Here is a 27951-nt window from a genome sequence, read left to right on the forward strand (position 1 = left end):
CAGGGGCTGAGGGGAGGGAGCAGAGAGAAGTGATTGTTTAATGGGTACAAAGAATCATACTGGGATGATGAAAAGTTCTGGAGGTGGGTAGTGCGGGCGGTGGTACTTGATGCCATTGAACTGTACATTTGAAAATAGTTAAAATGGTATTTTTTGTTAGATATATTTTAACACAATACAAAAAGTAAAAACAAAAAGTGTAATCATCCTAAAGCATTGAGGGTTTTTTTTCACTGAAGTTGCTAATGGAATATTTTCAGGTCTGAAAAAGTATCAGACAGAGAGGAAAAGATGATGGGAGATTAGAGGATGCTAGTTGTAAGTGCTGGGAATAACTAATGTGTTTTACTGGTATATTTTCCATTTTCTAAGTGTTTGCTTTGGGCCATGGACTCTGCTGCTCCCAGGGTTTATCGTGAATGAGAGTCTCTTGTAATAATTAGTTTCATTAGGACAAAGGCTCTAATGCTTAACCACTGTCGCCTGCCTCCCTACAAAAGCATTCAGTTTGTACCCTATGGGGCTGCATGGTCTTTTCTTCCATTGTGAATTGGAAATCTTTTCCCTGCTCATTTTCCTCACCCTGAAAAGAAAAAATATAGAAGAGGATTCCCAATGTAAACACCTAATATCTAACAGTTATGCAGAGTGAACCATTATAGTAAATACTGAAAGATAATAATTATTCTATTTCTACAATACTTTTTGAGTTTTACTGGACAAACAGCAATCATCAAATTAATAAGGTAATGACAATAATTTTAACTTATGACTGAGTTTTTATTCTGTAAGCATCACATCGTTATTCATGATTAAATTAATGAAACACTTATCAGTGGAATAACATACACTTTAGTATACTCAGTGAAAACTAGGGGATACATAGTTTAAGAGAGGTTTAAAGAGCTGGTAGATGAAGAAATTATCCAAAAGTAGCACAGAGAGTTAAAGAGACTGAAAATATGAAAGAGAGGATAAGAGCCAAGGATGATAGAAAGTTAATCTTTCATTGGAGCTCCAGAAAGAGAGACTGGAATAGAGGCAACACTCAAAAGAAAATGGCTGATGGAAAACATGAATTCATGATTAGAAGAAGCGCAATATACACCAAGCAGGGTAAGTAGAAAGAAGTCCACGTTGGACACATTGTAGTGAAAACTGCCTAACAATGAAGGCAAAAAAAAGTTTTTTATAATATCCAGAGAAAATGGGAGCTCACCTGTAAAAGAGAAAGACAATAAGGCCAAAAGCAAACTCCCCTACAGTCAGGCTGAAAGCAATCTTCACAAGAGTCCCGCTGGAAGATGAAGCTGGGGAGACACCTCCCGAGGTCTGAGAGGAAATAATGTCAATCCAGAGTTACATCCCCAGCAAGGGGACGCCTTTAACAATGAGAGTGCGTCTTAAGAAACAAAAGCAGAGTTCGACACCACCAGGCCAACACTAAAGAAAGCTCTAAAAGGTTTATGTCAAAAGAGGAAAATTATTCCAAGGTAACATTTTAAGTGCATGAGGGAATGATGAACAGTTTTAAATTTATTTTCACTTGATAAAAATAGCTTCAAAGTAAATAAAGCAAAAATGAATAGAAATATGACAAATCAACAACTTCAATATATCTTTCCGTGATAGCTTAAACGGACAAAGATTATATAAAGAAACTGTGAATAACACGAGTAACAACCTTGAAATTTTGAACATATGTAGAATCCTGTACCCAACAATTTGGGAATACACATCCTTCTCAAACACACAGGAAATAACTGAAAATACTGACTATGTACTGGGCCAGTGCTTATAACAAAGCCAGTGCTACCTCATTCTCTTTGGTGAAACACCAGGTTTTTCTCAACTTTTTTTTTGCTAACCTTTAATTTTGAAATAATTTCAAAATTAAAGTTACAAAATTAGTATAAAGAATTGTCTTGTATACTTCAAACAGATTCCCAGTTGCCAACACTTTGCCTTTTTGGTTTTATCATTTTTTCTATCATCCATCTATCTATTATCTATTTTTTTCTGAAGCAGTGGAGAGTAAGTGGCAGATATCATGGTTCTTCACCCTTACATACTTCCACATGTATCTTCTAAGAACAAAACCATTCTTTTACACAACAACAATGCAATTATCAAAATCAGGAAATTTAATACTGATCTCAATCTAATCTACAGTCCCTATTTAAGTTCCACCGATTGTCCCAGGAGGGTTCTTTAGCTCCTTCTCCCCCAGTATCCAATCTAGGACCATGCATTGTGTTTAGTAGACATGCTTCTTTAGTCCCTTTAATCTGGAACATTTCCCTAATTTTTTTTTTGTCTTTTCAAACATTGACTCTATACAGGAACAGAAAATACCACCCCAAAAATATGCCATTCTGGTATAAGGATTAGTATGAGCTGAAGGCAATTGACAAAAAGCAGACACAGGATGAGCTTTTGCTTCTCCTAGGCTGTCTGAAGGTGTGAAGTGACTTCACACTGACTCAGTCAAAGTGACTGAGCTGTTAGGTGCTCAGTCCTGTCTGACTCTTTGAGACACAGTGGACTGTAGTCTACCAGGCTCCTCTGTCCACGGAACTCTCCAGGCAAGAATACTGCAGCGATTTGCTATTCCTTTTCCCAGGGGATATTCCCAACCCAGGGATTGAACCTGGGTCTCCAGCATTGCAGGCAGATTCTTAACCATCTGAGCCACCAGGGAAGCCCATAAGGGGTCCATGTCCGTAAAATCCCCTTGTGAAGATGACCCCTTTCCCAGCCCCGGAGGGGAGAAAAATCTTATCACCAGATGCAGAGATGGCACCAAGAAGAATGTATGTAAACAGTTGTTGATAAGTCACCCTTATCCATCCCTAGGGTTCCCCATACACATACTTACCTTCCCACGGCTATCACCCTAAAGAGTTCAGAAGCCCCTTTCCTTTGTCTTGTTACTTCTCTTTACAGAGGAGTATATCATCCTTTGTCAGAATGGTATAAAAGTCTCCAAGTCTAGCTGTTTCTTTGGGGATTTTCTCTCCTTTTTATGAAGCCACTTAGCCCATGTCACATAAAACTTTTAACATAAAATAAAACATGTATGCTTTTCTTCTGTTCATCTGTTTTTTGTCAGCTTGTTTCACAGACCCATCCACTGAACCTCAGAGAACAGAAGAAAATTTTTTCTTCCTCTACAACTCTTTGAAGGAGTACAGTCTCGGGGCTTCCCTGGTAACTCAGTGATAAAGAATCCATCTGCCAGTGTGGGTGACACAGGTTTGATTCCTGGCCTGGGAAGCTCCTACATGCTGTAGAGCGACTAAGCCTGCGTGCCTCACATATTGAGCCTGTGTTCCAGAGCCCTAGAGTTGCAGCCGCTGAGCCATGGACCCTATAGCTCATGCTCCACAACAAGAGAAGCCACCGCAACGAGAAGCCTGCCACACAACACAACTAAGCCCTCCACACATCACAACTAGAGAGCAGCCCCTGCCCACTGCAACTAGAGAAAGCCCAGGAGCAGCAGTGAAGACCCAGTGCAACCAAAAAAGTAACTAAAATTATTAAAAAATAAAATGAAGAGTACCGTATAGTTATGTCATAGGATGTTCCTCAAAATGAGTTTATCTGATGCTGCTTCATGATTTGACTCAGGTTATGCTCTTTTTTTCAGGAAAGCCACATTCGTGATACTGTCTCCTCTGATTCATATTTGGAGGAAAACGATGTCAGTATGCTCAGTTGCTCAGTCATGTCCAACTCTTTGTGACCCTATGGACTGTAGCCAGTCCCATTATTAATGATACTGACTCTAACCACTTGGTTAAGGTGGTGTTTGCCAAGTTCCTCTGGTATAAAGTTGCTATTTTTATTTTGTTATAAGTAATTTGTATAGAGGTACTTTGAGACTATGTAAATAAATATTTTATTTCTCATGAAAACTTCCCCACTAGTTTAGGATTGATGATTCTTGTTTGAACTGATTACTACTATATATATTACAAAATAGTGATTTTTCTAATTATATCATTTCTTCCCCAGTTATCAGTTGGCATTCTACTGTAAAAAGGAGCTTCCCTTCCTATGTGTCTATGGATCCATCCATCCATCCATCCATCTACCCAGCTATCCATCCATCTGTTGTTGCTCAGTTGCTAAGCCGGGTACAACTCTTTGTAACCTCATGGACTGCAGTAAGCCAGGCCTCCCTGTTCCTCACCATCTCCTGGAATTTGCCCAAGTTCATGTCCATTGCATCGGCGAGCCATCCAATCTATCCATCTATTATCTATCTATCTTCCATATAGACATATATTCTTATGTTATTCAGTGTTAAAATACATTATTCGCACTATTTATTAGGATGCTCAGAAGGTATCAGCTTTGGCCAGTGGGTCTCTTCAAGCTGCTTCCCACATCCTTTTGACATATTCCCATAATTTTTTGACTACTTTATTAGAATATATTCTGGCCTACCAAGATGTTCTTAGCTCATCTTAAACTTTTCCTGCCCCAGTCTTGGTACTGGCTACTTCTCCAAAAAGGCCTAGTTATTTTCAGTAGGGAATGGTATTAAGAAATAATATCTGTGTAGGAGACCCACACTTATGTAAAATACAATAATAATTTTTTAAAATGTACCTAGCAGAATCAAATGCAAATCCTCTCTGACAGACCGCACTTTATTCAAGGCCTTAAAAAAAAAAAATCCCACAAATAAAATTCCAAGGAGAATTAGCATATCATTGTCAAAAACAACTAAATATTTATGGAAAAAAGATACCATATGCAAGAACCAAAAGAAACAATAAACAACAGAAATCAACTTACAAGAAAAGAACATTTACTTTAGATATGTAAGAGCTTAGAGAGAAAATTATAAAACTTTACTAAAAGGTATTATAGATGAACTAAACAGATGGAGAACTATACTGCTTTAAAATTGGAAGACAGTATTATAAAGGTGTTAACTATCCTCAAAATGTCCTATAATTTCAATGCAATTCTAAAGAAAGTCCCACTAGGGTTTTTACATTCAGCAAAATTTATGTGGGGAACCAAAGGGGAAAAATAGCTAAGATACTCCTGAGGAAGAAGATGAAGTAGGTGGTGAGACTTGTCCCAGCAGAAATCAAGTGTTATTAGAAAGCTACAGAAATTAATACACAGGAACACTGGTACAGTGACAGATACACTGACCCCAGTCGAACAGAGTAGAGAGCCCAGAAACAGACCTTGCATCTTTAGAAACCTGATACATGAGATATTTGGCAAGGCGGATCACTGAAGAAATTGGGGTGAGACAATTGGTTAGCACAGAGAAAGTCAATTTCCCGTATATTAAAGATTTGAAGTGAAAGGAAAAATTTTACAGCTTTATAAAAGGATGTATTAGATAATATCACTTTGGTCTCTGGGAGAGAAGGATTTTTTAAACAAGGAACAAAAAGACTAACCATAAAGGAAAAGACTGCTAAGGTCAGTAATATTAAAATAAAGCACTCTTGCTTAAAAAGACAACATTAAGACAAAAATAGAAGCCAGGAGCTGGGGAGGCTTCTTGCAACACACATAACTGATAAAAGATTAGTATTCAGAGTATAAGAACTCCTATAAATCAATAAAGAAAGAAAGGGAGAGACTGTCAGAGACATAGAGACCAAAAGAAAATAAATGAAAGACACACAGAGGTATTTCATAGGAGAAAACCCACAAATAATCCATGAAAAGACTTCCAACCTCATTAGTAATTAGGGAAATGCACATTTGATCACAGCATGCTACCATTCTTCCCACAAGATTAGCAAAAATTAAGAAATCTGATTTTATAAAGCTAGTGCCGATGTGGATAAGGGACTATGATACACTGCTGATGCATAAATTGTTACAACCACTTGGAGAACAACTGGATACTGTTTCATGAAGTTGAACATTCATATACCCCAAGACACAGCAAATCTACTTTGAAGTACTCTAGAAGTGAAGTGAAGTGAAGTGAAGTCGCTCAGTCATGTCCGACTCTTTGAGACCCCATGGACTGTAGCCTACTAGGCTCCTCAGTACATGGAATTTTCCAGGCAAGAGTACTGGAGTGGGTTGCCATTTCCTTCTCCAGAAATCCTTAAATATAAGTACCAAGCATATTCAAAATAGCAAAAACAAAAACATCAAATTAGATAACTGAAATGTTCATCAACAGAAAATAAAGTGTAACTTAGACAGACATGGATGAATCCTATAAATACACAGAGTTGAAAAAAAGCAAATCACAGAAAACTAAAAACAATTTAGTACCATTTTTATAAAAACTCAGAAGTAGGTAAAATAATATTTTTAAAATACATAAAAATGTAAAAGTATTATTTTAAAAAAGGTGAGGGACTGACAAGAAGAATAAAAATTCAGGGCAGAGCCTCTCTGGGGGAGAGGCAGGCTCTGGCGGATGGAAAGGGGACGCAAGCAAATGTGGAAATATATTTTTTGGCCACGCCACGCAGCATGTGGGATCCAAGTTCTCCGAGCAGAGGTCGAACCCATACCTCCTGCACTGGAAGAGCAAAATCCTAACCACCGGACCACCAGGGAAGTCCAATGTGGCAATACTGACCATGTTCTGGTTGCTTTGTTGGGTAGTGGGTTCATGGAGTTCGCTTTATTATTATTATGCTTCTTAATCTACATCGGGTTTCTCAGTCTTGACACTATTGACATTTGGGGTTGGATACATCTTTGTTGTGGGGGGCTGCCCTGAGCACTGTAAGATATTTATTAGCAACCCCAGGCTTTACCCACTAGAAGCCAGGAGCACACCGCCCCTACCCAAGTGTGACAATAAGTGTCTCAGACATTGCCAAAGTCCCTGGAAAGTAAAACTGATCCTGGGGAAGAATCACTGATGTATATATTTATGTATTTTGAATGTTTTAAATGCTCTATAATAAAGCAAAGTTTAAAAGTGATGAGCAGAAGTTTCACTGTCTGTGAAGCACAACTAGGAAGTGATCATTAAGAGCTGAGAAAACCAGAGCCCGCTGAAAGCCTCTGAAGTGACGGCATGGAGCTGCGAGTGCTGAGAGTTTCAGGGGGGTTTTGACTAGCAGGTGATATTCTGAGAAATGGTACCGGGTGTCGGGAAATCAATGACTCCAGATACACTGGAGGAAATTTTCTCCAACTTTTCTCAAGACTTTGGGAAATTCAAAAGCTTAGTTTAGCCTCTTAGTGTTTTTTAAACAGGGCCTTCAGTGTATATAAGACCATCTAAAGAATTGAAAGAAGTCTGTATACTTTGTTACCTTTGAGGTGCTGGCTGTGACTAAATTCACTGCACAAATGACTGGGATATTTCCAGGAATCAGAAGCAGACACCGTAACACTGAAGGTCTGGGACGTTGAGTGACTGAGATCCCACACTCACCACTGCACCTCTTTAATCCCAGAGCCTCCCCAACAATGTGCTTCTACTTGACAGCGTCTGTCTGGTTTCTTATATTCACACCACAGTCCCCCTTAACCCTTCATGGGAAGAGTATATTGCCCTTATTTTAAAAATAAAGAAACATAAACACAGAGAGGGTACATGGTTTTTTGAAGATAACATAATCCAGAGGAACTGATTAGAAGTAGAACGGGCATGAAAATCAGGTCTACAGGATCTTGGTATTTATGTTTTTTTTCCACCAGGCTCTGAACTGTGTTTGACCATGCGTAGACAAGCAGGTGTGTGTGTGTGTGTGTGTGTGTGTGTGTGTGAAATCTGTGGTTTGGGAGCATATGTATGTTTCCCTGGGGACAAAGGCAAAGACAAAGGAAAGAGCTAGAAGAAGGAGCATTGATAAAAAAGGATGGAATCCAGCAAATGCCTTGGGCAAGACCTCTATGAGCCTCAACTTCTTTAACTGTTAAAACTTATTGTAAAAATCAAATGAGATATGTATTGAAAGTACTTTATATTTCTGTATACAAACGTGAGTGTCACCATTAGAATATTTGTGTGTGCACACTCAGTCATTCAGTCGTGTCTGACTCTCTGCAACTCCATGGACTGTACCCTGCCAGGCTCCTCTGTCCATGGGATTCTCCAGGCAAGAATACTGGAGTGGGTTGCCATTTCCTTCTCCAGAGGATCGTCCCAGCCCAGGGATTGAACCTGGGTCTCCGACATCTCCTGCATTGGCAGATGGATTCTTTACCACTGAGCCACCTGGGAAGCCATTAGAATGATTATCTAAAATGTAGCACAGTTAATAGAGCAATCTTCATGGGTAGGATGACTCACATTTTCTTGGCACTTGCTCTTACCATATGTCCAGTTCAGAGGAATATTCAGTGGCTCCCAGCAAGGCATCAGGAGGGCGGTACCAGAGAGTCACAACTTCTGAAGAATATGTCTGGCTGGGAATGGACTTGGCTCGAGCGAGACCTGAGTGAAGGGGGAGAGCACAGAACTTGTCCTGAGACTTCCTGGAGAGTCACAGTGATGCAGTCTGCCAAGGAGAGTGTAACTGGCAGAGTAAACAATATTTTAAAAATAATACAAAAATGTCAGTGCTTTTAATAGAGCTACTTGACTATCTTGATTCTTGTATACTTCTTCATCACATTAATTTCTCTAAATTTAGCTTACTTTGCAGCTACATGTGGCCTTCCTGGCAGCTACGTATTGCAAGGCAACTAAATTTTTGCCTATTTGATATGAATAAAAGTGACATGTGAACTTCCTGGAGGAGTTAAGTGTTGGTCCCTTTTCTCCTTCCTCCAGGCTGTGGTGAGGAGGAGGTGGCTACCATCTTGAAATATGCCAACGGGCAACACTTAGGGTTGGTGGGGTTCCATGACAGAAGGAGCGTGAACCAAGACATTTTGGGGCTTCTGCAAAGCTCTGACTGCCTAGGTCAGATGTTATATGAGAGAAAATTTTAAGCTTCAAGCATGTTTACACCTCTGTAATTGGAGGTTTCTGTAACAGCAGGGGAAGATCAATTCATGACTAATATGACCACCCTCCATTTCTGCAGTTCAGGAATCCCCAGTTTAGCAGATAAAGGGTAGGGACTGTTAATCCACATTAGCTAGTTTGGCAGGAACTTAGATGAGTCATTCTCAAGTGCTCCTCTGCAAAACAGTACATTTGTCAGTTAGCTATTTATCTCATAGAATCACATGATCTATAGCTGTATGAAATCTCAATAGATGAGTCTACTCTTGTTGGGAATTTGATAAACGAATGTCTGTTACATGCTTACTGCAGCTATAGCAGCGTCATTTGACATCTGCCAAACAGTGAAGAGGGTCTTCTCAGCTTATATGGAACCAGTTTTTCAACAAAAATTTATTGAGCACCTGTGATGGTGCCAGGCACTAGGGATATAGTGATAAGCAAAAATGGATCCAGGCTGCCCTCATAACACTTATAGTCTAGTGGAGGAGACAAAACCATCATATAAGTATATATGTATGTGTATATGTACAAACAGTGATAACTGCTAAAGTGGAAAGATACAGTGACACTCAGGGTAAATCTGCATCACTTTGATGGGAACGAAAGCCTCAGGTCCCTGGTGGCTCAGTGGTAAAGAATCTGCATGCAATGCAGAAGACTCGAAAGACATGGCTTTGGTCTGTGGGTCAGGAAGACCCCCTGGAGTAGGAAATGGCAACCCATTCCCGTATTCTTGCCTGGAGAATTCCATGGACAGAGAAGCTTGGCGGGGTACAGTCCGTAGGGTCAAAAAAGTTGGACAGGACTACGCGACTGAACACACACACACACACACACACACACACACACCATGCAGTCCCATCTGTATAGATACATAAGTGTTCTGGAGCCTCCATTCCAGCAAGAGTCCATCCTACAGTCTGGGGTTGACCTCTTTATCTGGCCATCCTGGGATAACTTTGATCTAGTCTGATGGAATTTGTACATCCACCCAGATTTAGGGAAACGTAAGAAGTACCATTCACTCTACAAAAGTCTTTGCATCAAAAACAGCAGTGAGGTAATAGGGGTGCCCACATTTTAGGATCTGATTAGACTGAGGCTTGATGGAACCCTGAGAAGCGATCAATCTCCTCCAGTTTCTTGCCTCACTCTTACTATATGGTTGTTTGATATCCTCAAAAAATGTCATATTCCCTGGTCCCCACTTTTCAAAGGCCGGGCCTATTTGATGCTTTAAACACGTGCACACAAAAGCATCATTGTTCATAGCCCAGAAGGAGACTCAGGGGGTGACTTACCAAAATCAGCCAGTTTGAGCTCTCCCAGGTGACTGATGAGTAAGTTCTGAGGTTTCAGGTCCCTGTGAAGAACGTGTTGGTGGTGGATGTATGCCAGGCCCCGCAAAAGTTGAAACATGAAAAGCTGGAAGGAATGAACACCTTATCTAAGCAGATTTGAGCCACTATGTGTTGATTTCTCCTCTAAATCAAAACCAGTCATCTGAAAGAATATAGTAAAAGTGTCTCTTAAGAGACCAAAGAAAAAAAAAAGGAAGATTTTACATTCAGACAGGAAAAAAAAGGACAAGGAAAATCAAATAAGTAGACCATGTCCTAAACAAAGGGATTCTGGTTTTTCCTGACATCTCATTTCTTTGATACTGAAGGAATTACCCTTCCTTAAAAATCTACAGTGAAACTTTGAAGTTTCCTTTGGAACACTAGTTATTGATTTAGATGTGAAAGATTTAATTTTTTCCCACCAATGAACTTGGCATACAAGATCAAAGTTGACCTGGAAATGATATTCTAAGGTTTACAACTGCTTAAGTTTTCCAGGCTCTCTGATATAAAACCCTTTTAAAAACAGAACACAGGGAGACCAGACTGGGAAGTATATCCTTAGATGGTGTTAGGAAATAAAGGAACCATTATCTTTTAAAACATATTTTTAAAGTCTTAAGTTCAAAGTGAAAACAAGGGAAATATACAGTATAGATTCAGAGGGAAAAGACACCAAAATAAATTAGACCAAGAAAAAAAATCAAAAGAGAATAAGGAATAAATAGTAGAGAGAAGAAAAAAAAAGTGGGGGGAAGCAAAAGGAAAAATACACCCTGGATCCAAATTTTAAAACATTGCTGGTGGTTACAAGGCACAGAAACCAAAGACGTTAGTAGGGTCCCACCAATAGAGAAGCCTAAGGGAAAAAAAAAAAGAATGCTTAGTATTCCAAGTATCTTTTGCTGTTTTCCAGTGCAGCTGGCAACTGAGAATGCAAACACCAGTGTTAATGTTTACAAAGACTTATGCCAACTGAGAACATGTTCTGGCAGTTTTGAAAAGAAAGAGCCAGCCCCAGCATTTCTGGGACATGGACCTAATGGAAGACACAAAGTTGTGTGGATAAATTCACTTTTTCCATCACATCTTGGAAACTAGGAACTTCAGAGATGCTTTTATAGAACCTGTAATGACCTAGCAAAGACTTGGACACCCTGGAATCAAGCTGATATGCGCCATGGTCTGAGCACAGAGGATCCTGGAGAATTTGCCTCCCATGGCACAGCTGTGGTTGTGTGGGTTCCATACAGGTCCCATATCAAGGTCCCCAAGCCACTTAAGAAGGTGTGCATGTGTCGGTATAGGACTTCTGTGCCTTACAGTTGAGTGATGGTAAAAATGAATAACAAGTGAATAAAAAGTGAATGGTAAAAAATGGATAACAGTGTGTGTGTTTGAAGTACCAGGAAGAGAAAGAACTGGGATGAGAAAGACTCACAGAACCAGCAAACATCTGAAGTAGGAGCCTCAAGAAAATCTTAACATTCTTAAATGACTTGGGGACCTTGATATGGGACCTGTATGGAGCCCACACAGCCACAGCCGTGCCGTGGGAGGCAAGCTCCCCAGGACCCTGCTTCTCTCAGACCAGACCATGGTGCTCATCAACTTGATCCCAGTGTACCCACCCTCATGTAAAAACCCTTGTCCTTGGATTTCCATGCCATCTTCCTCTACCCCTCTTCTCACTGTCATCCATACAACTCTCCATCATTCACTCAAGACTTGGACACCTGGATCACAGCTGTTGTTCCCTTGATGTCAGTGCTCACGTGAATATGTCCAGCCAACCTCCACACTCCAACGATCTGCTTCTCCAACCCACTTCAGCCCCTTGTGCCCATGGTCACACACTGGGTCCCACCATCGGATAGAACTGTTTGTCCTCTGAAATGTGAAATTCCTCCCCCTAAAAAATGGTTTCTGCTACAATCACTTTATTCGTAATGTTTTCACAGTGCTCACCAATGTCTTTTTAAAATATTCTTTTATTTGGCTGCGCCAGGTCATAGTTGTGGCATGCAGGGTCTTCAATCTTTGTTGTGATGTTTGAAATTTAGTTCCCTGAAAGGGATCAAGCCTGGTCCCCCAGCATTGGGAGCTTGGAATCTTAGCCATTGGACCACTAGGGAAGTCCCACCAGTGTCCTTTACTACAAAAATCCAATGGATGTCTTTCACTCCTCTTTACAGGATCTGGCTTTGTTGCTTCAGTTTTCCTTCCTGATGCTCTTTCTCCCACTTGGTACCAAAATCTCTTAATTTTTCTCCTATTTCTTTGAATGTGCTTTCCATAGGCTCTACTTTCTCTACTGATATCTAATGTGGTGATATTCCTCAGGGCTCCATCGTTGACCTTCTGTTATCACCTTACATGTTCCCCTTACCCATCTTATCCACTAACATTTCTTCAGTTAACTACTGTATTCTGATAATTTGAAAGTCTTTAGCTTCACTTCAGATCTCTTTCCTGAACTGTTGGACCCATATAGTCTGAAGTTCAGACACCTCAAACCTTTCCTAAACTGTTGGGTCATATAGTCTGAAGTTCAGGCACCTCAAAGCCGGTATACCAGAACTTAACTCTTTGTGTCCCTCTAGAATCTATTTTTCCCATTTCTCTATTTCAGTGAATGGCACCATCAGCCACATGATTAATTAAAGCTAGAAAAGTACTGCTGATCCTTCCATCTCCCAACAATTCTGGTGAAGTAATTAACTGCCGTATGTCCACTTTCTTCCACTACCAATTCACATCTACACCACTGTTGTCCTCATGTCCTGGTCAAACCCTTCTTTGTTATTGTTTTCCACAGTCCTTCCCGTTCATATCTTCACTATCCTGATTTAGGCTTTTATCACTTCTTACCTAGAACCTTGCCACTCGAAGTTTAGTCCTCAGCCAGCAGCATCTGTATCACCTTGGAGTATATGAGAAATGCAAAGCTCAAGCTTTGAATCAGACTTACTGAATCAGATCATTAGCATGCTCACTGAAGCTTGAGAAGCACTGGGCTAGCCCACATTGATAACCTCCTAACTGAAATCCTTGACTCCAGCCACCTCTCTTTAATCTATCCCACAGACCACAATTACATAAGTTTCCTTCTGATCATGCCATTATTTTTCAATCAAGCCCCTTTAATGACTCTACTGTTTAAGAAATAAAGTCCATATTTTAGAAAGTAAGGCTCTCAGCCACCTACCCAATCTATTCCCCCAGACTCATGTACTCCATGTCACTAAGACAGTATCTGTTTCAGGCCAACAGGACCAGAGATTCAGGATGGCGCTAGTGGAAAAGAACCTCAACCAAGAATCTCTTTGAGCAATGGCAAAAGCTGGTTCTAGAACTTCAGGAAAAATATTTCTTTTCAAACTTGAATTCTAATTCTGCAAAATAAGGAAGTTAGACCAACCCAGTGTTTTAAGGTTTTTTTTTTCCTTACTGCATTGCACAATAAGAAATAGATATGCTTCCAGTTTCCACATTCATACATAGATATAAGCACAGTTTCTAATGGAAAAGAAGCTGCACAAAATAAAACTTGTTCTTACTAAGTGTTGCATACTATAATATTTTCTATTCCTTTCTCAAGAGGGTTTCCCAGGTGGCACTAGTGGTAAAGAGCCTGCCTGCCAGCAAGAGATGCGGATTTGATCTGTGGGTCGGGAAGATCCCCTTGAGGAGGGCATGACAACCCACACCAGTATTCTTGCCTGGAGAATCCCATCGGCAGAGGAGCCTGGTTGCTACAGTCCATAGAGTCCCAAAGAGTCAGACATGACTGAATCGATTTAGCATGCAGATATACATTCCCTTCTCACCCATTCCATTTCATTTTTAAAAAAAAATGCTGGTTGCTGATTACCAGTTGATTTCATAACCCACTAATGGACTAGCACCTGGAGAGTGAAAAACACTATAGTCCCTTCAACCCCAACAGTCCGTGTGGCTCTGGGATCTTCTTCCTTGAACACACCCTCTACTTCCCTGCTCTGAACCTTCGCTGAAAACATTCCTTCCTCCTCTAGCATCTTCCCCTATTCCAGCCTCTGAAAAGCATTGCAGCTTGTAAGGTCTGGCTTATCAAAACCTCTTAAAATGAGAAGATATCTTTTACTTCTTTGCACATCTGCAGCATTAGGTCTTATTTCTTACTTGGTATTATTCACAGATGTCCTGGAATAGTGGTGGTGTCTATCTTACCTCCTGTTTTTGGCTCTACATCCTTCCAGGATAGGAATCATGTCTTCTGCATCTTTCTGTCCTGCTAAACACTTAGCATAGTGCTTGCTACAGGAGTCCTTCAAGTCTGAAAATTTTCCATCTTTCTCTCAGTTACTCCTTCTCCAACTGTTCTATTTAATCAAACCTCTGGCTCCTTGACTCTTCTGCTCTCTCCCTAGCTATCAGTAACCTGCCTGTCTTCACTTCCTTCCCTCAGATTGGACTCAGTTTAGAAGCCCCTGACCATCCCTTTAGCCTCTCTCTTGATAGTCTCCAAATATGTGACCCAACTGTCTTTTCCTCTCACATGTCTGGCACAGCCCCAATTCTCAATCGGTCCAACTTTCTACTTTCTCTGCTTCTCTATATGAACTAAGTGCTGCCATTAAAAAAATAAAGAAGAAATCCCATGATCATGCAGATGATTTAATGGAGTCCATCCTCCTCAGAGTCCTTAACACACTACTAGACATTCCTTCTTGGTCCCCCTTGTTAGTTTTCTATTTCAGTTTCCTCTGAATATTTTTAAATGTTTCCATTCTCTTCAAAACCCTGTCTTCAAACCTTCCTTTGCCCTTGCCTCCATGACTGGAGTCCCCTAACTATAAGTCCTCATAGTATTCCTAATTAACATGGCCACAGCCCTCATCACCTTGCTTCTCGCTACCTATCTGGTTCCAAATACGAACAGGAGTACGTCAAGGCTGTACATCGTCACCCTGCTTATTTAACTTATATGCATAGTACATCATGAGAAACGCTGGGATGGAAGAAGCACAAGCTGGAATCAAGATTGCTGGGAGAAATATCAATAACTTCAGATATGCAGATGACACCACCCTTATGGCAGAAAGTGAAGAACTAAAGAGCCTCTTGATGAAAGTGAAAGAGGAGAGTGAAAAAGTTGGCTTAAAGCTCAACATTCAGAAAACTAAGATCATGGCATCTGGTCCCATTACCTCATGGGAAATAGATGGGGAGACAGTGAAAACAGTGGCTGACTTTATTTTTCTGGGCTCCAAAATCAGCTCAGATGGTGACTGTAGCCATGAATTATAAGACGCTTACTCCTTGGAAGGGAAGTTATGACCAACCTAGACAGCATATTAAAAAGCAGAGACATTGCTTTGCCAACAAAGGTCCATCTAGTCAAGGCTATGGTTTCCCCAGTGGTCATGTATGGATGTGAGAGTTGGACTGTGAAGAAAGCTGAGTGCCGAAGAATTGATGCTTTTGAACTATGGTGTTGGAGAAGATTCTTGAGAGTCCCTTGGACTGCAAGGAGACCCAACCAATTCATCCTAAAGGAGATCAGTCCTGGGTGTTCATTGGAAGGACTGATGTTGAAGCTGAAACTCCAATACTTCGGCCACCTCATGCAAAGAGTTGACTCATTGGAAAAGACCCTGATGCTGGGAGGGATTGGGGGCAAGAAGAGAAGGGGATGACAGAGGATGAGATGGTTGGATGGCATCACCGACTCAATGGACATGAGTTTGGGTGGACTCCAGGAGTTGGTGATGGACAGGGAGGCCTGGCATGCTGTGATTCATGGGGTCGCAAAGAGTCAGACATGACTGAGCAACTGAACTGAACTGAATTGAAGTCCATATATCTTACTGAAAATAAGAAACACAACTTACTCATTATTGAAACCTTAGGATTTAATATGGTACTGAGTACTCAAATATATCTTGAATGAATGAATAAATGAACACATAAATATTAGTTAAATGAATGGATACATCATATACAAATCTCATATGGTTATGTTAAGGGCCAATCAATTAATGCCAATAAAACCTTAGAGAATGAAAAGTATGACATACAAATGGTTTCTAAAATTTATAACAAATGTGGAATTACAGTTCGTTAAGAGTTTAATATTATTTCTATTCCAATAACTGGAAAAATGGAAGTTGGTCCCACATGTAATAGGATCTTATAGAACAGGCAAAAAGATAACTGATAAAGAACCAATCAAGGTAGTTTGCTAGCTCTAGCTGGGAACTTTAAGTGCAACATGAACTTTATCACAGAGCACAGTAGTCTGCTATGAAGAAAGTATTTATTTTATGATAGCTTAACTTCACTTCTTTCCTTTTAAGGCAATTCTTTTTAATTGGGTTATACTTTTAAAGACACATTTGCTTGATGGTGATGACTGACACGGTTAGGTTGCCCAGAAAGCAGCTGGACTTGGCTCCATATCTTTAGGGTAGATTTTTTTTTTTAAACTTTTATCTAGAATATCAGTGGTGTCTATCTTCTTACCTGGTATCCTGGGCTTTCAGTGTGTCATGGCAGTCTGTTTCAGAATTCTCCTGCTGTGGGCAAGCCAGGGGGGAGTCCCGGCCCTCAGAGTACTCACCCTGACATTATGAGGATGGAGCCCTCCTGGGTGCTGAGACATATATTGAGCCAAGTCTGTGTGCTACACAAAACGGAGGAGAGAGTGAGGTTAGTGGTGGTTGGTCAGGGTCACAAAGCAGGCCACAGACTGGACTCTCAGAGGGACTACAAAGCTCAGGATTTTTGAGAATAATGTGCAAAAGGCACACAGCAGGTTTTCTGAGACACCACTGTTAAAGTTAAATGCAGTGTGTCTTTCTAATTAGCTGCTCTTAGAAGGAACCCTGTTTCTTGACACAAGAAAGGCTCATTTTATTTAATTTTTATTATTTATTTATTTATTTATTTTATTATTTTTTTCCCTATTTATTTATTTATTTTTTAAATTATGAAAGTAAGATAACACATTTACCGGAGACATTGGAAAATACAGAACAAGGTTACATATATTTCCACTATATATTATAATGTTTTAAAGTAGATAAATTAAGATTTTTTTAGTTGGAGTATCAATATCATACTTAAAAATTACTAGAATGAATATACTGAGAAGCAGTAGGATATAGCAGACCTGATAAGCACTGTCAACCAATTCAACATAATTAAGATTTATACAATTTTCACACACCACTAAGATACAAATTCTATTCAAATCTCCATAGACTGTAAACTGGAGACACTGGAACATATCCAGGAACATAAAACAAGGTGTAAAAATTTCATGGTCTAAAGGTATTGAAATCATACAAGAGAGGTTCATTTTAAACAACTGCCACTGAACACAGTGATGTGGGGATATTTGTACTCTCCAAGTGTCCTGAAAAGTAAGTCAGGTACACATATCTTATTCTTTCATTCTGCTAATATTTGAATGGCTTTTATCTTTCAAAAATACAAAATGATTTATTCTTTAGTAAACTTGTATGGAGTTTTTTTATGTGGTTTATGTCATTATTGTCAATGAAAAAATTTGTGGTCTCTCCTCAGATAGTGATTAAAACTAGATTTAAAAATAAGTGCAAAAGTTTTATTTAGGAGGCAAATTCAAAATGTTTATTCTTGTTGGTGAGAGGGGAAAAGGCAACAAAAATAGTGGGTAAAAAAGCATAAGAAGAATAGTGAAATTTCCAATAATGAAAATTTCCACAACACTTTTCACATGGTTATGAAAGTTTGGTCAGCCATAAAATATTAACAGATTCCTCATATGAGCACCAGGCTTTTCCCTTACACTTTGTAAAACGCTGGGACAACTCACCACATATTCAAATACGAACGTCAGTGTCTCTTTGGTGTGTATTATGTCATGCAGCAGCACAATGTTGGCATGTTTCAAACCCTTCAGGAGTGAAGCTACAAAAATTAAACAAAAATTTAATTAAATCATTGATCATGAAAGTACTGCTTTAAAAATATCAAGCACTATTTGCTTTTTAAACATTTCAAATCAAGCATTCTGATTTTTCAAGCCTGGAAAAAATTTCTTGTTGTGAAATAACTAAAACTATTTTTAAAACTTCATTATTTAGTAAATGGTCAGTCATTGCATTTACATAACTTATTTTTCTTACAGGCCAGAGCAGTTGCAAAAAAAAAAAAAGATTCCATATACCCAATCAATTTCACCAAAGTACTCAGAGCACTTTGAACATGCCTTTCTCTGGAAAGCTTATCAACTCTGCTTCAGAGCTACAGGAGGGGAAGCCTGGAGAGACAAAGGCCACTGGAGGACTGGGGAAAGGGATGTTCTGCCTTCCAGAGCGAGACTTTGCAAGATGTGACCACACTGTGAAATTCAAAGTCCCACAGGAGGTCAGCAGGGCCTGTGGATGCGATTGATGGAGGGCAGGGATAAGAGCATGGGATGAAGGATTGCCGAAGCATAATACAGACAGTGGAGGGGATTTCCATTTCACAATGGGAGAGTTGAAAACCTGTGGAAAGGAGGAAATTCAAAGTTAAAAAAGAGGAGAGAGCTGAACTTGGGGAGCCCAGATGAGTGGGAAGGGCTGAGGACTGGCTCCTGTATCTTCAATAACAGGTTATCATTAGGTCACTAAGGCCCCTCTGGGCTTCCCTGGTAGCTCGGCTGGTAAAGAATCTGCCTGCAATGGCAGAGACCCTGGTTTGATTCCTGGGTCGGGAAGATCCCCTAGAGAAAGGATAGGTTACCCACTCCAGTATTCTTGGGCTTCCCTGGTGGCTCAGATGGTAAAAAATCTGCCTGCAATTAGGGAGACCTGGGTTCGATCCCTGGGTTGGAAAGGTCCCCTGGAGGAGGGCATGGCAACCCACTCCAGTATTCTTCCCTGGAGCATCCCCATGGACAGAGGAGCCTGGCAGGCTATAGTCCATGGGGTTGCAAAGAGTCAGTCATGACTAAGCAACTAAGCATCACTGACTCAATGGACATGAGTTTAAGCAAGCTTTGGAAGATGGTGAAAGACAGGGAAGCCTGGCGTGCTGCAGTGCATGGGGTCACAAAAGGTCAGACACGACTGAGTGAACAAAAACAACACTTCACTCTTTCACCTTGCAGAGGTCTTTGTCTATTTCTGGCTTTTTCTTATATATGGACTGAAAATAATTACTCCATAATGTTTTCTACTAGAGAATGATCTTAAAAAATTCTCAGCTGAAACCATTTTATAACTTAACGATTTGGAATTATAGTGCTATAGAGTATATGAAAGAATCAGAATTGACAAATATACAATATTGTATATTTTCTTGAAAATGTTTCTCTTGCATTTACTTAATATTTATACAACATGCTTCATAAAAAGATTTCTATTTTTATTTTTTATTTTTACTTTTGCAAAAGGAAAAAATGCTTGAGTTAAGCATTCCTAACTTTACCATAATAAAGTAGAAAGGCTTTAGAATAGAATAGAATGGATTTGAATATGTAATGCTTCTGATTACTAGCTCTGTGACCTCTGACCAGTTATCTAACCTCTTTGAAGTTCAAACTCCTTCATCACTAAGACAAAAATCACATCTTACCAACTAGAGTTGATGTAAAGGTTCAAAAAAAAAAGATTGAGGTGGGGGGAAGATTATATTATGTGCCCAGTCCTCAAAAAAGATTAGTTCTATGAATGCTTCCTAATGAATGCCACTAATGGGCTGAAAGTCCTGGAAGTGCTTTTTAAACAAAGTTTCTATTTTTACAGAAAGATATTTAAAATAATGTACATTATTAAGACATTGATACATAGGTTAATAAAACTAGGGAACATGTTCTTATATAAAACCTTCACATTAGCCTATTCCAATGAAAGTGTTATCTCCTAGTTGCAAAAACAAACATTTAAAATATAGAGCCCATTGGGAAAGATTCTGTAAGTTTCAATGAAGGTGGCTAATCTTTTTAACTAGCAGAGGAATAAGGATGGGCAGCATGCCTATCGTGTCCGCTGCTGTGTGTATAGCAGCTGGCAAAATACCTGGCCATAGTGGGTGCTCAATGAATACTCGTGGAATGACTGCAGGAAGAGTGTATGGATTTTGACTCAGATTTTGCTTGACTCACAGCTCTGTACTGCAATCATAACAATATCTACCTCCAAAGGACTGAAAGAGGTTAACACATGAAAAATATCTGGCACATGTATTAAGGTATATTTCCCTGAGTGCTGTGCATGCTTTTGCTAATTTCATTACATTGCATTACATGTTACAATCAAATAATATTCCAAATGACCAGATTAATAAATTGCCACACGCTTTCTACCTATACATATAGAGACTGCACATACAGTAAAACCCTACTCAGTCAATCTTTGGCTGATACACTGTTAGAGCAGCCAAACTTCAGGAAAAGTAATTCCTACTGCAAGGCTTTTTAGAGAAGTCTGCATTGCTCATTTAGTTTTTCTGCACGTGGCTTTCGGTTGCCTTTTTAGCTAGTGACCCTGGATTTTAACTAATGAACTCCAGCTGTTCTTCTTTTGTCTTCCAGCCCTTCTCGTTTAACCTCCTGTCTCCCTGGCCTCACATCCTTAAAGTTCTTACAGGAAAAATGGGACACTGCCAAAGTTTTCAAATGAGGCCTCATGTCTTCTTGAGGAGAGAGGGCTCCTCTATCAAGGGCTCCCAGCACTTATCCTGGTGGAAAAAGAAACATGCGTTGTTGGAAACTGGATGCCGGACAACCTCCAGTGTGTCAAAAAAAATCCTTTTGTGGTTTTTCATATTAAACAAGCAAAACATTCAGTAAGGTAAGTCCATAAAACAAACCAAGAAAGTCCACAGTTGAATACTAAAAGTAATTGCAAACACCTGTGATGGAGAGGCAATTCCTCAGTAAATAAGAAATAAAGGAAACATTTAGCATACAGAACAATGCAGATCCAGCATTTCTGAACCATGCTGAGAACCATCTGTTAGCAAAACCGGCAAAGTTTTCACTGTTAAAAGTCAAATGTCAACCTGAAGGAAACTTGGCTGTGGAGAAAATCTGAGCAAGGCAGGCCTGTAGCAACAGGCAAATGCACCTCACAAAGGAAGGAAGAGGTGTGAGAAGAGGGTGAACCTGGGCCTAGAGCCCACGCCTTATGCTGGTTACCTTGGATGTCTATTATGCTCAGAAATACTCCTCAGCCTGTGCACACATCTCTTTCTAAATCTGATCATCCTTTCATGGGGACCACTAATAAGTCCATCAGTAAATACAGCGTCCATTACATTAAACACTTAAAAACACACTTTCCTCCAGAATGCACCTGATCCTACCAGGTTGAAGCCCCGGCTAGCCGGATAGCCATTTGGTCTTTCTACTGAAATTCAGAATGACACATTTCCCAGGGGCTCTGGAAGCCGTTTGAAAATGGCATCAAATTCAGTTATAAACTCATTTTCTGAATTGCTTTTCCCAAGCCTGTTTGCATGACCCATCCTCCAAGCACAGTTCAAAATCTATTGACTCTATTAGCCATACTGAGACTGACTGGTTGTCATCTCAGTTGACAAAGTCTTTTTTACCTTCATTATAACACTGCTTACAACCTGAACCATCTGCTCTATTACAACTGAAAAGATACACAGCAAAGATAAGATCTTTCTTCTCGTCTTTCACAACACCCTGCAGTATGCTTTGTGTACAGTATGTGCTCCATAAAAAAGGGAAGATGAAGTTGTTAAAAGGGGAGAAGAAAGACCAGAAAGGAGCCATTTCTCTAGGTTTTTGATGAAAAGAATAGTAATTCTATTATCATTTTATTTCAAATGGCTCAGGTAAGAAGGCTAATAAGTTGCATTTTAATGATTTATTTTCACTGTACTGGCTTCTTGATTTTTAAATTATAAATTTTTAGTTATCTTGATAGTGAACGAGACATCACTAAAAGAAAGGAACAAAAAGATAATGATATTTGCCAACATGTTGAACTCTGAAGATGAACCCTGTGATTAGTGTTTTATATGCATATTGTCATTTAACCCTCATAATAATTCAAAGAAATAGGTATTGGAGATCAAACCAAATCTTAAAGGAAATCAACCCTGAATATTCATTGGAAGGATTGATGCTGAAGCTGAAGTTCCAATACTTTGGCCACCTGATGGGAAGAGTCAACTCATTGGAAAAGACCCCAATGCTGGGAAAGATTGAGGGCAGGAGAAGAAGGGGATGACAGAGGATGTGATGGTTGGATGCCATCACTGAGTCAATGGATAGGAGTTTGAGCAAACTCCAGGAGATGGTGAAGGACAGGGAAGCCTGGCGTGCTGCAGTCCCCAGGATCACAAAGAGTCAGACACAGCTGAGAGACTGAACAACAAATCCTCTTTCTGCAATAGACAGTCTTAAATAGGAAAAGTAATCCTCCCATGGTCACAGCACTAGTAATCTGTAGATCTCTAAGTTTCAAGCCCCAAGTCCTACCGACATCAGACTTCTCATCTACTTGTTCTACCAACCTGAGGTTCAGAGAAAATATAGGCACAACACTAAAAATACATGTTTTCCCAGAGAGTTTTTCAAATGCTATCTAAAGAACTTATTTTCAGGTAAGTTGCTTACCGAGGATTTGTAAGTATATTAATTCTCTCCTTTGTATGGATCTTTCTAGGGTTATGTAGATATGGCCTTAGCACGTAGCATGGGACCAAACTCACAGATGATATTTAGTAAATACTCATTGAATTCATAGTTTTGGTCAATTAATATAATAGTTTTGAATTCTAATTTCTTCAAGAGTAAGTAATAAAATGACTTGGAAAACTGGTGTGAAGAATAAAATTGCAATTATAACATTACTTCTATAAATATCAAAAGCTAGATGCTGAATGGATAGATTCAATGTGTTTTTATCGAATCAAAAACTTAAAACATCTCTTGGGTCCATTCTACTGTTCTTACCTTCCCGGATGGCTGTAAATGGGACTCCTTCCTCTGCATTCATACTGATGACTTTTAAAGCCACTAGTTGTCCATTTATCCTGGAAGAGTCGGGGTCGGGGGGAAGGGCCCACATTTGTCAACATGGCTCATAGTAGCAATTTGTACTAAAGATGGCTTAACAAAGGTAACTTTCCTTCAAATTCTGTTCCAGCATATAAAATGTACAATTTTCTCAAAATAAAAAGTTTTAAAAGTCATATGTATGTATCAAACCATTGTTTTCTCTTTACCAAAGTGATATATATTCATTTCAGAAAATATGGAGAATATAGGAAAGCACAGAAGACAAACCCAACAAAGCCATCCTCATATTTCGATGTATATTGTTCCTTTTATTTACCATTGTGCACTGATTTGAGCCATCCTTATTTTTCATCTTAACTATTGTAATGAACTCCTAACAGTGTTTCTGCTTGTATGTTTGTACCCCTACCATCTACTCCCAATGGCAGTTCAGGGAATCTTTTTAAAGTGAAAGTCAAAACAAGTCACTTTTGTGCTCAAAACCCAACATTGTCTCCACATCTCATCCTGAATAAAAGTCAAATTCTTAAAATCGGATCCTAGGTGCTACCTAACCTGTCCAGTCCCACCATTCTCTCTCTCTTCATCACCTCCTACTCTCCAGTTATTCATTATTCTGTTTGCTGATGTAAGCTAAATGCCAGAAAACAGAGAAGATTTTAATGCAAGTGTAACTATACTGTTTTTTTAATACAGTGGATTTTATATCATATTATTAGTTTTTTTCTCCATTTAACTTCTAGTCATTTTTGTATTATGTGATATTTAATAATAACATTTTATCAGATAAATATGCTATGATGGATGTGTTTTGCCAGTTCCAAATATTTTAATATTGTCTCTAAATTTTGACTATTGTAAAAATACCCTGACAATCATATTTGTTTGCATTTGCAGGCAAGTCTTTTCACACAGCCTCTGTTATTTTTCCAGGGTTGAGGTAGAATTGCTAAATCAGAGTATGCAGCACACAAGTTTTTATTGTTTTGCACACATGTTCCCAAATTTTGTCACAGAGTGGTCGCACCACTAACTGGTCATGAGGCTGGCCATTCTAGCACCCACTCACTGACACCAGACAGATTCTTTGCTTTTTGTTGTTGTTGCTTCAATATTTCATTTTTTAGACCAGTTTTAGATTTACAGAAAAGTTGGGAAATAGTACAGAAGGTTCCCATATACCTGACATCCATTTTCTTCTATTGTTATCATACTTATATTAGTATCATACATTTGTTGAATTAATGAGGTAATATTGATACATAATTATTAATAAAGTCCATAGTTTATTAGAAATTCTTTAGGGTATTTTTGCAGTAAAATTGTATTGCTTGTCGTGGGTTGCACTGTAAATTGGTAAAATTTGGGAGAGTATAACTAACTCAGTTGGTAAAGAATCTGCCTGCAATTCAGGAGACCTTGGGTGGGGGAGATCCACTGGAGGGGGACAGGCTACCCACTCCAGTATTATTGGGCTTCCTTTGTGGCTCAGCTGGTAAAGAATCAGCCTGCAATGCAGGAGACCTGAGTTTGATCCCTGGGTGGGTTGGGAAGATCCCCTGGAGAAGGGAAAGGCTACCCACTCCAGTATTCTGGCCTGGAGCATTCCATGGACTGTATGGGGGGGTCACAAAGAGTCAGACATGACTGAGCGACTTTCACTTTTCAACATGATCATGGGATTCTGTCATAACTCAGTATTGCAGCGTATGCCTGCAATACAGGAGACCCAGATTCTATTCCTGGGTGGAAAAGATCTTCTGGAGAAGGAAATAGCAGCCCACTCCAGTATTCTTGCCTGGAGAATCCTACAGACAGAGAAGCCTGGCGGGCTGCAGTCCATGGGCTTGCAAGAGTCAAACACAACCTAACAACTAAACACCACCATAACATGATCACACATATGAAAAGCCATGAGATCATCATCCTCAGGATTTTTCCCAATAATGTTAATTAACAAAGATTTTTAATAATTCCAAGTAATGAAAGACATTGTCTGTTGTGTTAATTACAATAGAGAAAAAAATAGAAATAGCTGAAATGTTCAACATTAGAGAAACAGTTAAAAAATTTGTGGTACATTAGTATAGAAGAGTATTTTGCATTCATAACAAAAGTTAAGTCCAGAGGCATATAGAAAGAAACATGAGGCTTCAGTGGCTGGGTGGTAAAGAATCTGCCTGCCAATACAGGGGGAGATACAGGCTTGACCCCTGGGTCTGGGAAGATCCCACATGCCACAGAGCAACTAAGCCTGTGGACCACAACTACTGAGCCTTGCTCTAGCACCGAGGACCACAACTACTGAGCTACACATCTCGAAAGTACTGGAGCCTGCATCCCCTAGAGCTCGTGCTCCCTAACGAGACAGGCCGCTGCAACTAGAGAATGGCCCCTGCTTACCGCAACTTGAGAAAAGCCCACGCAGCAACACAGACTGAGTATGGTCAAAAATAAACTAATTAAATTAAAAAAAAATAAAGATTTATGATAATATGAAAAATAGAATACATAACAGCACACACACCGTATTTGTAACGAAATAATCTATGTGCGTGTGGAAGACAAAATGCACAGGTGCATATGGCTATGCTAAAGGGATGGAATGATTATACAGTAGATGATTTTTAAGTTTTAAAAATTCATTTGCTGTTGTATGTTGCCTTTTAAAATAGCATTTACAAGTTTATTACAACTTTCCAATTTCATTTCAAAATGCTTTCTCACAGAAACTATTCTTTCTAGATATGTATAAATTTATGAAAATCAATTTACCTCTCTTAGTATTTTCAAAAACTGAGATATATAGCATTGTATATTCATATACAATATATATATACATTGTATATATATAAACCCTGTAAGTTTAAGGTATGCAACAGGTTGACTTGATACATTTACATACTGCAATATGATTACTAGGATTTCTTTAGTTTTTACCTGATGTCCTTTTTCTATTCTATGATCTCATCTAGGACACAACATTGCATTTAGTTGTCATGTCTCTTTAGGCACCTCTTGGCTGTGACAATTTCCCAGACTTTCCTTGTTTTTGATGACACTGACAATTTAGAGGAGTACTGGTCAAGTGTTTTGTAGGATACCTCTTTATTGGAATTTTTCTGATGTTTTTCTTATGATTAGACCATGGTGATAGGTTTTGGTTTTGTCACATCATATTAGAGGCACATGCTGTCATCATAATAGGTGACTTTTGGTGTGGCCGTAATCACTTGGCTCAGGTAATATCTCTCAGGTTTTTTCACTGTGAATTTATTCTCCCCCAATCCCTTTCCATACGATATTTTGGGGGAATGTCACTCTCAGTAGCCCACACTTCAGGAGTAGAAAGTTATGCTCTGCCAGCTTGAAGGTAGAATAGTTACATAAATTTTCTGGAAATTGCCTCTTCTCTCCCATTTATTAATTAACCAAACTACTTATTAATAGCAGTTTGAACTCATATATGTTCATTTTATACTTTGGGTTACAACCCAATACTACTTTATTTTGTTGCTCAAAATTTTCCACATTTGTTCTTTGGGAGCTTTTTCAGTTGGCTTCGGGGTCCCTTTGACATATTTCCACAAATGTGGGGCTTGTTTATCAGGTGCATGTTTTATCTTCTGTTTTGGTCTTTTTAAAAGGTGAAAAGGATGATTCCATTTTAATTTCTATTCCTTTAACTACTTGTGGAACTGAATTTTTATAAGCTTATTGGTCTTTTATGTTTTTTTGTAGTTCACCTATTTGTCCATTTTGGGGGGAAGTATTTTGCATATACCTCTTACCAGTTTCTTTTGTTTGCCTTATCATTTCTTTGAAATTTTAAACTTTAAATGTCTTATGACATTCAGTATTTTCCAAAATGCTTTACTCAGAGAATAGGTCTGTGAAGTTTTCCCCACCCCCTATGCTAAAAATTTTCTGGTCAAATATGAAAGTGAAGTCACTCAGTCATGTCCGACTCTTTGCGACCCCATGGACTGCAGCATACCAGGCTTCCCTGTCCATCACCAACTCCCGGAGCTTGCTCAAACTCATGTCCATCAGGTTGGTGATGCCATTCAACCATCTCATCCTCTGTCGTCCCCTTCTCCTCCTGCCTTCAATCCCTCCCAGCATCAGGGTCTTTTCCAATGAGTCAGGTCTTTGCATCTGGTGGCCAAAGTATTGGAGTTTCAGCTTCAGCATCAGTCCTTCCAATGAATATTCAGGACTGATTTCCTTTAGGATGGACTGGTTGGATCTCCCTGCAGTCTAAGGGGCTCTCAAGGGTCTTCTCCAACATTACAGTTCAAAAGCATTAATTCTTTGGCACTCACCTTTCTTTATAGTCCAACTCTGACATCCATACATGACTACTGTAAAAACCATAGCTTTCACTAGACAGACCTTTGTTGGCAAAGTAGTGTCTGCTTTTTAATATGCTGTCTAGATTTGTCATAGCTTTTCTTCCAAGGAGCAAGCATCTTTTAAATTACATGGCTGCAGTCACCATCTGCAGTGATTTTGGAGCCCCCCAAAATAAAGTCTGTCATTGTTTCCATTGTTTCCCATCTATTTGCCATGAAGTGATGGGGCCAGATGCTGTGATCTTAATTTTCTGCACGTTGAGTTTTAAGCCAACTTTTTCACTCTCCTCTTTCACTTTCATCAAGAAGCTCTTTAGT

General features: G+C 39.3%; 1 protein-coding gene across 1 annotated transcript in view; it reads right to left on the minus strand.

Annotated features, from left to right (window-relative positions):
• Positions 1 to 27951, minus strand: part of CDK15 (cyclin dependent kinase 15) — an 86798-nt gene that overhangs the window by 53841 nt on the left and 5006 nt on the right. The window contains exons 4-8 of the mRNA XM_043445400.1: positions 23213 to 23292; positions 18107 to 18201; positions 16868 to 16930; positions 10222 to 10345; positions 8281 to 8401 (exon numbers count right to left, since the gene is read on the minus strand). Coding sequence (XP_043301335.1) covers positions 8281 to 8401; positions 10222 to 10345; positions 16868 to 16930; positions 18107 to 18201; positions 23213 to 23292 — 483 coding nt within the window. The remainder of the gene's footprint in view (positions 1 to 8280; positions 8402 to 10221; positions 10346 to 16867; positions 16931 to 18106; positions 18202 to 23212; positions 23293 to 27951) is intronic.

The sequence above is a fragment of the Cervus canadensis genome, chromosome 24, assembly GCF_019320065.1.
Source record: "Cervus canadensis isolate Bull #8, Minnesota chromosome 24, ASM1932006v1, whole genome shotgun sequence".
In the NCBI taxonomy this organism is placed as follows: domain Eukaryota; kingdom Metazoa; phylum Chordata; class Mammalia; order Artiodactyla; family Cervidae; genus Cervus; species Cervus canadensis.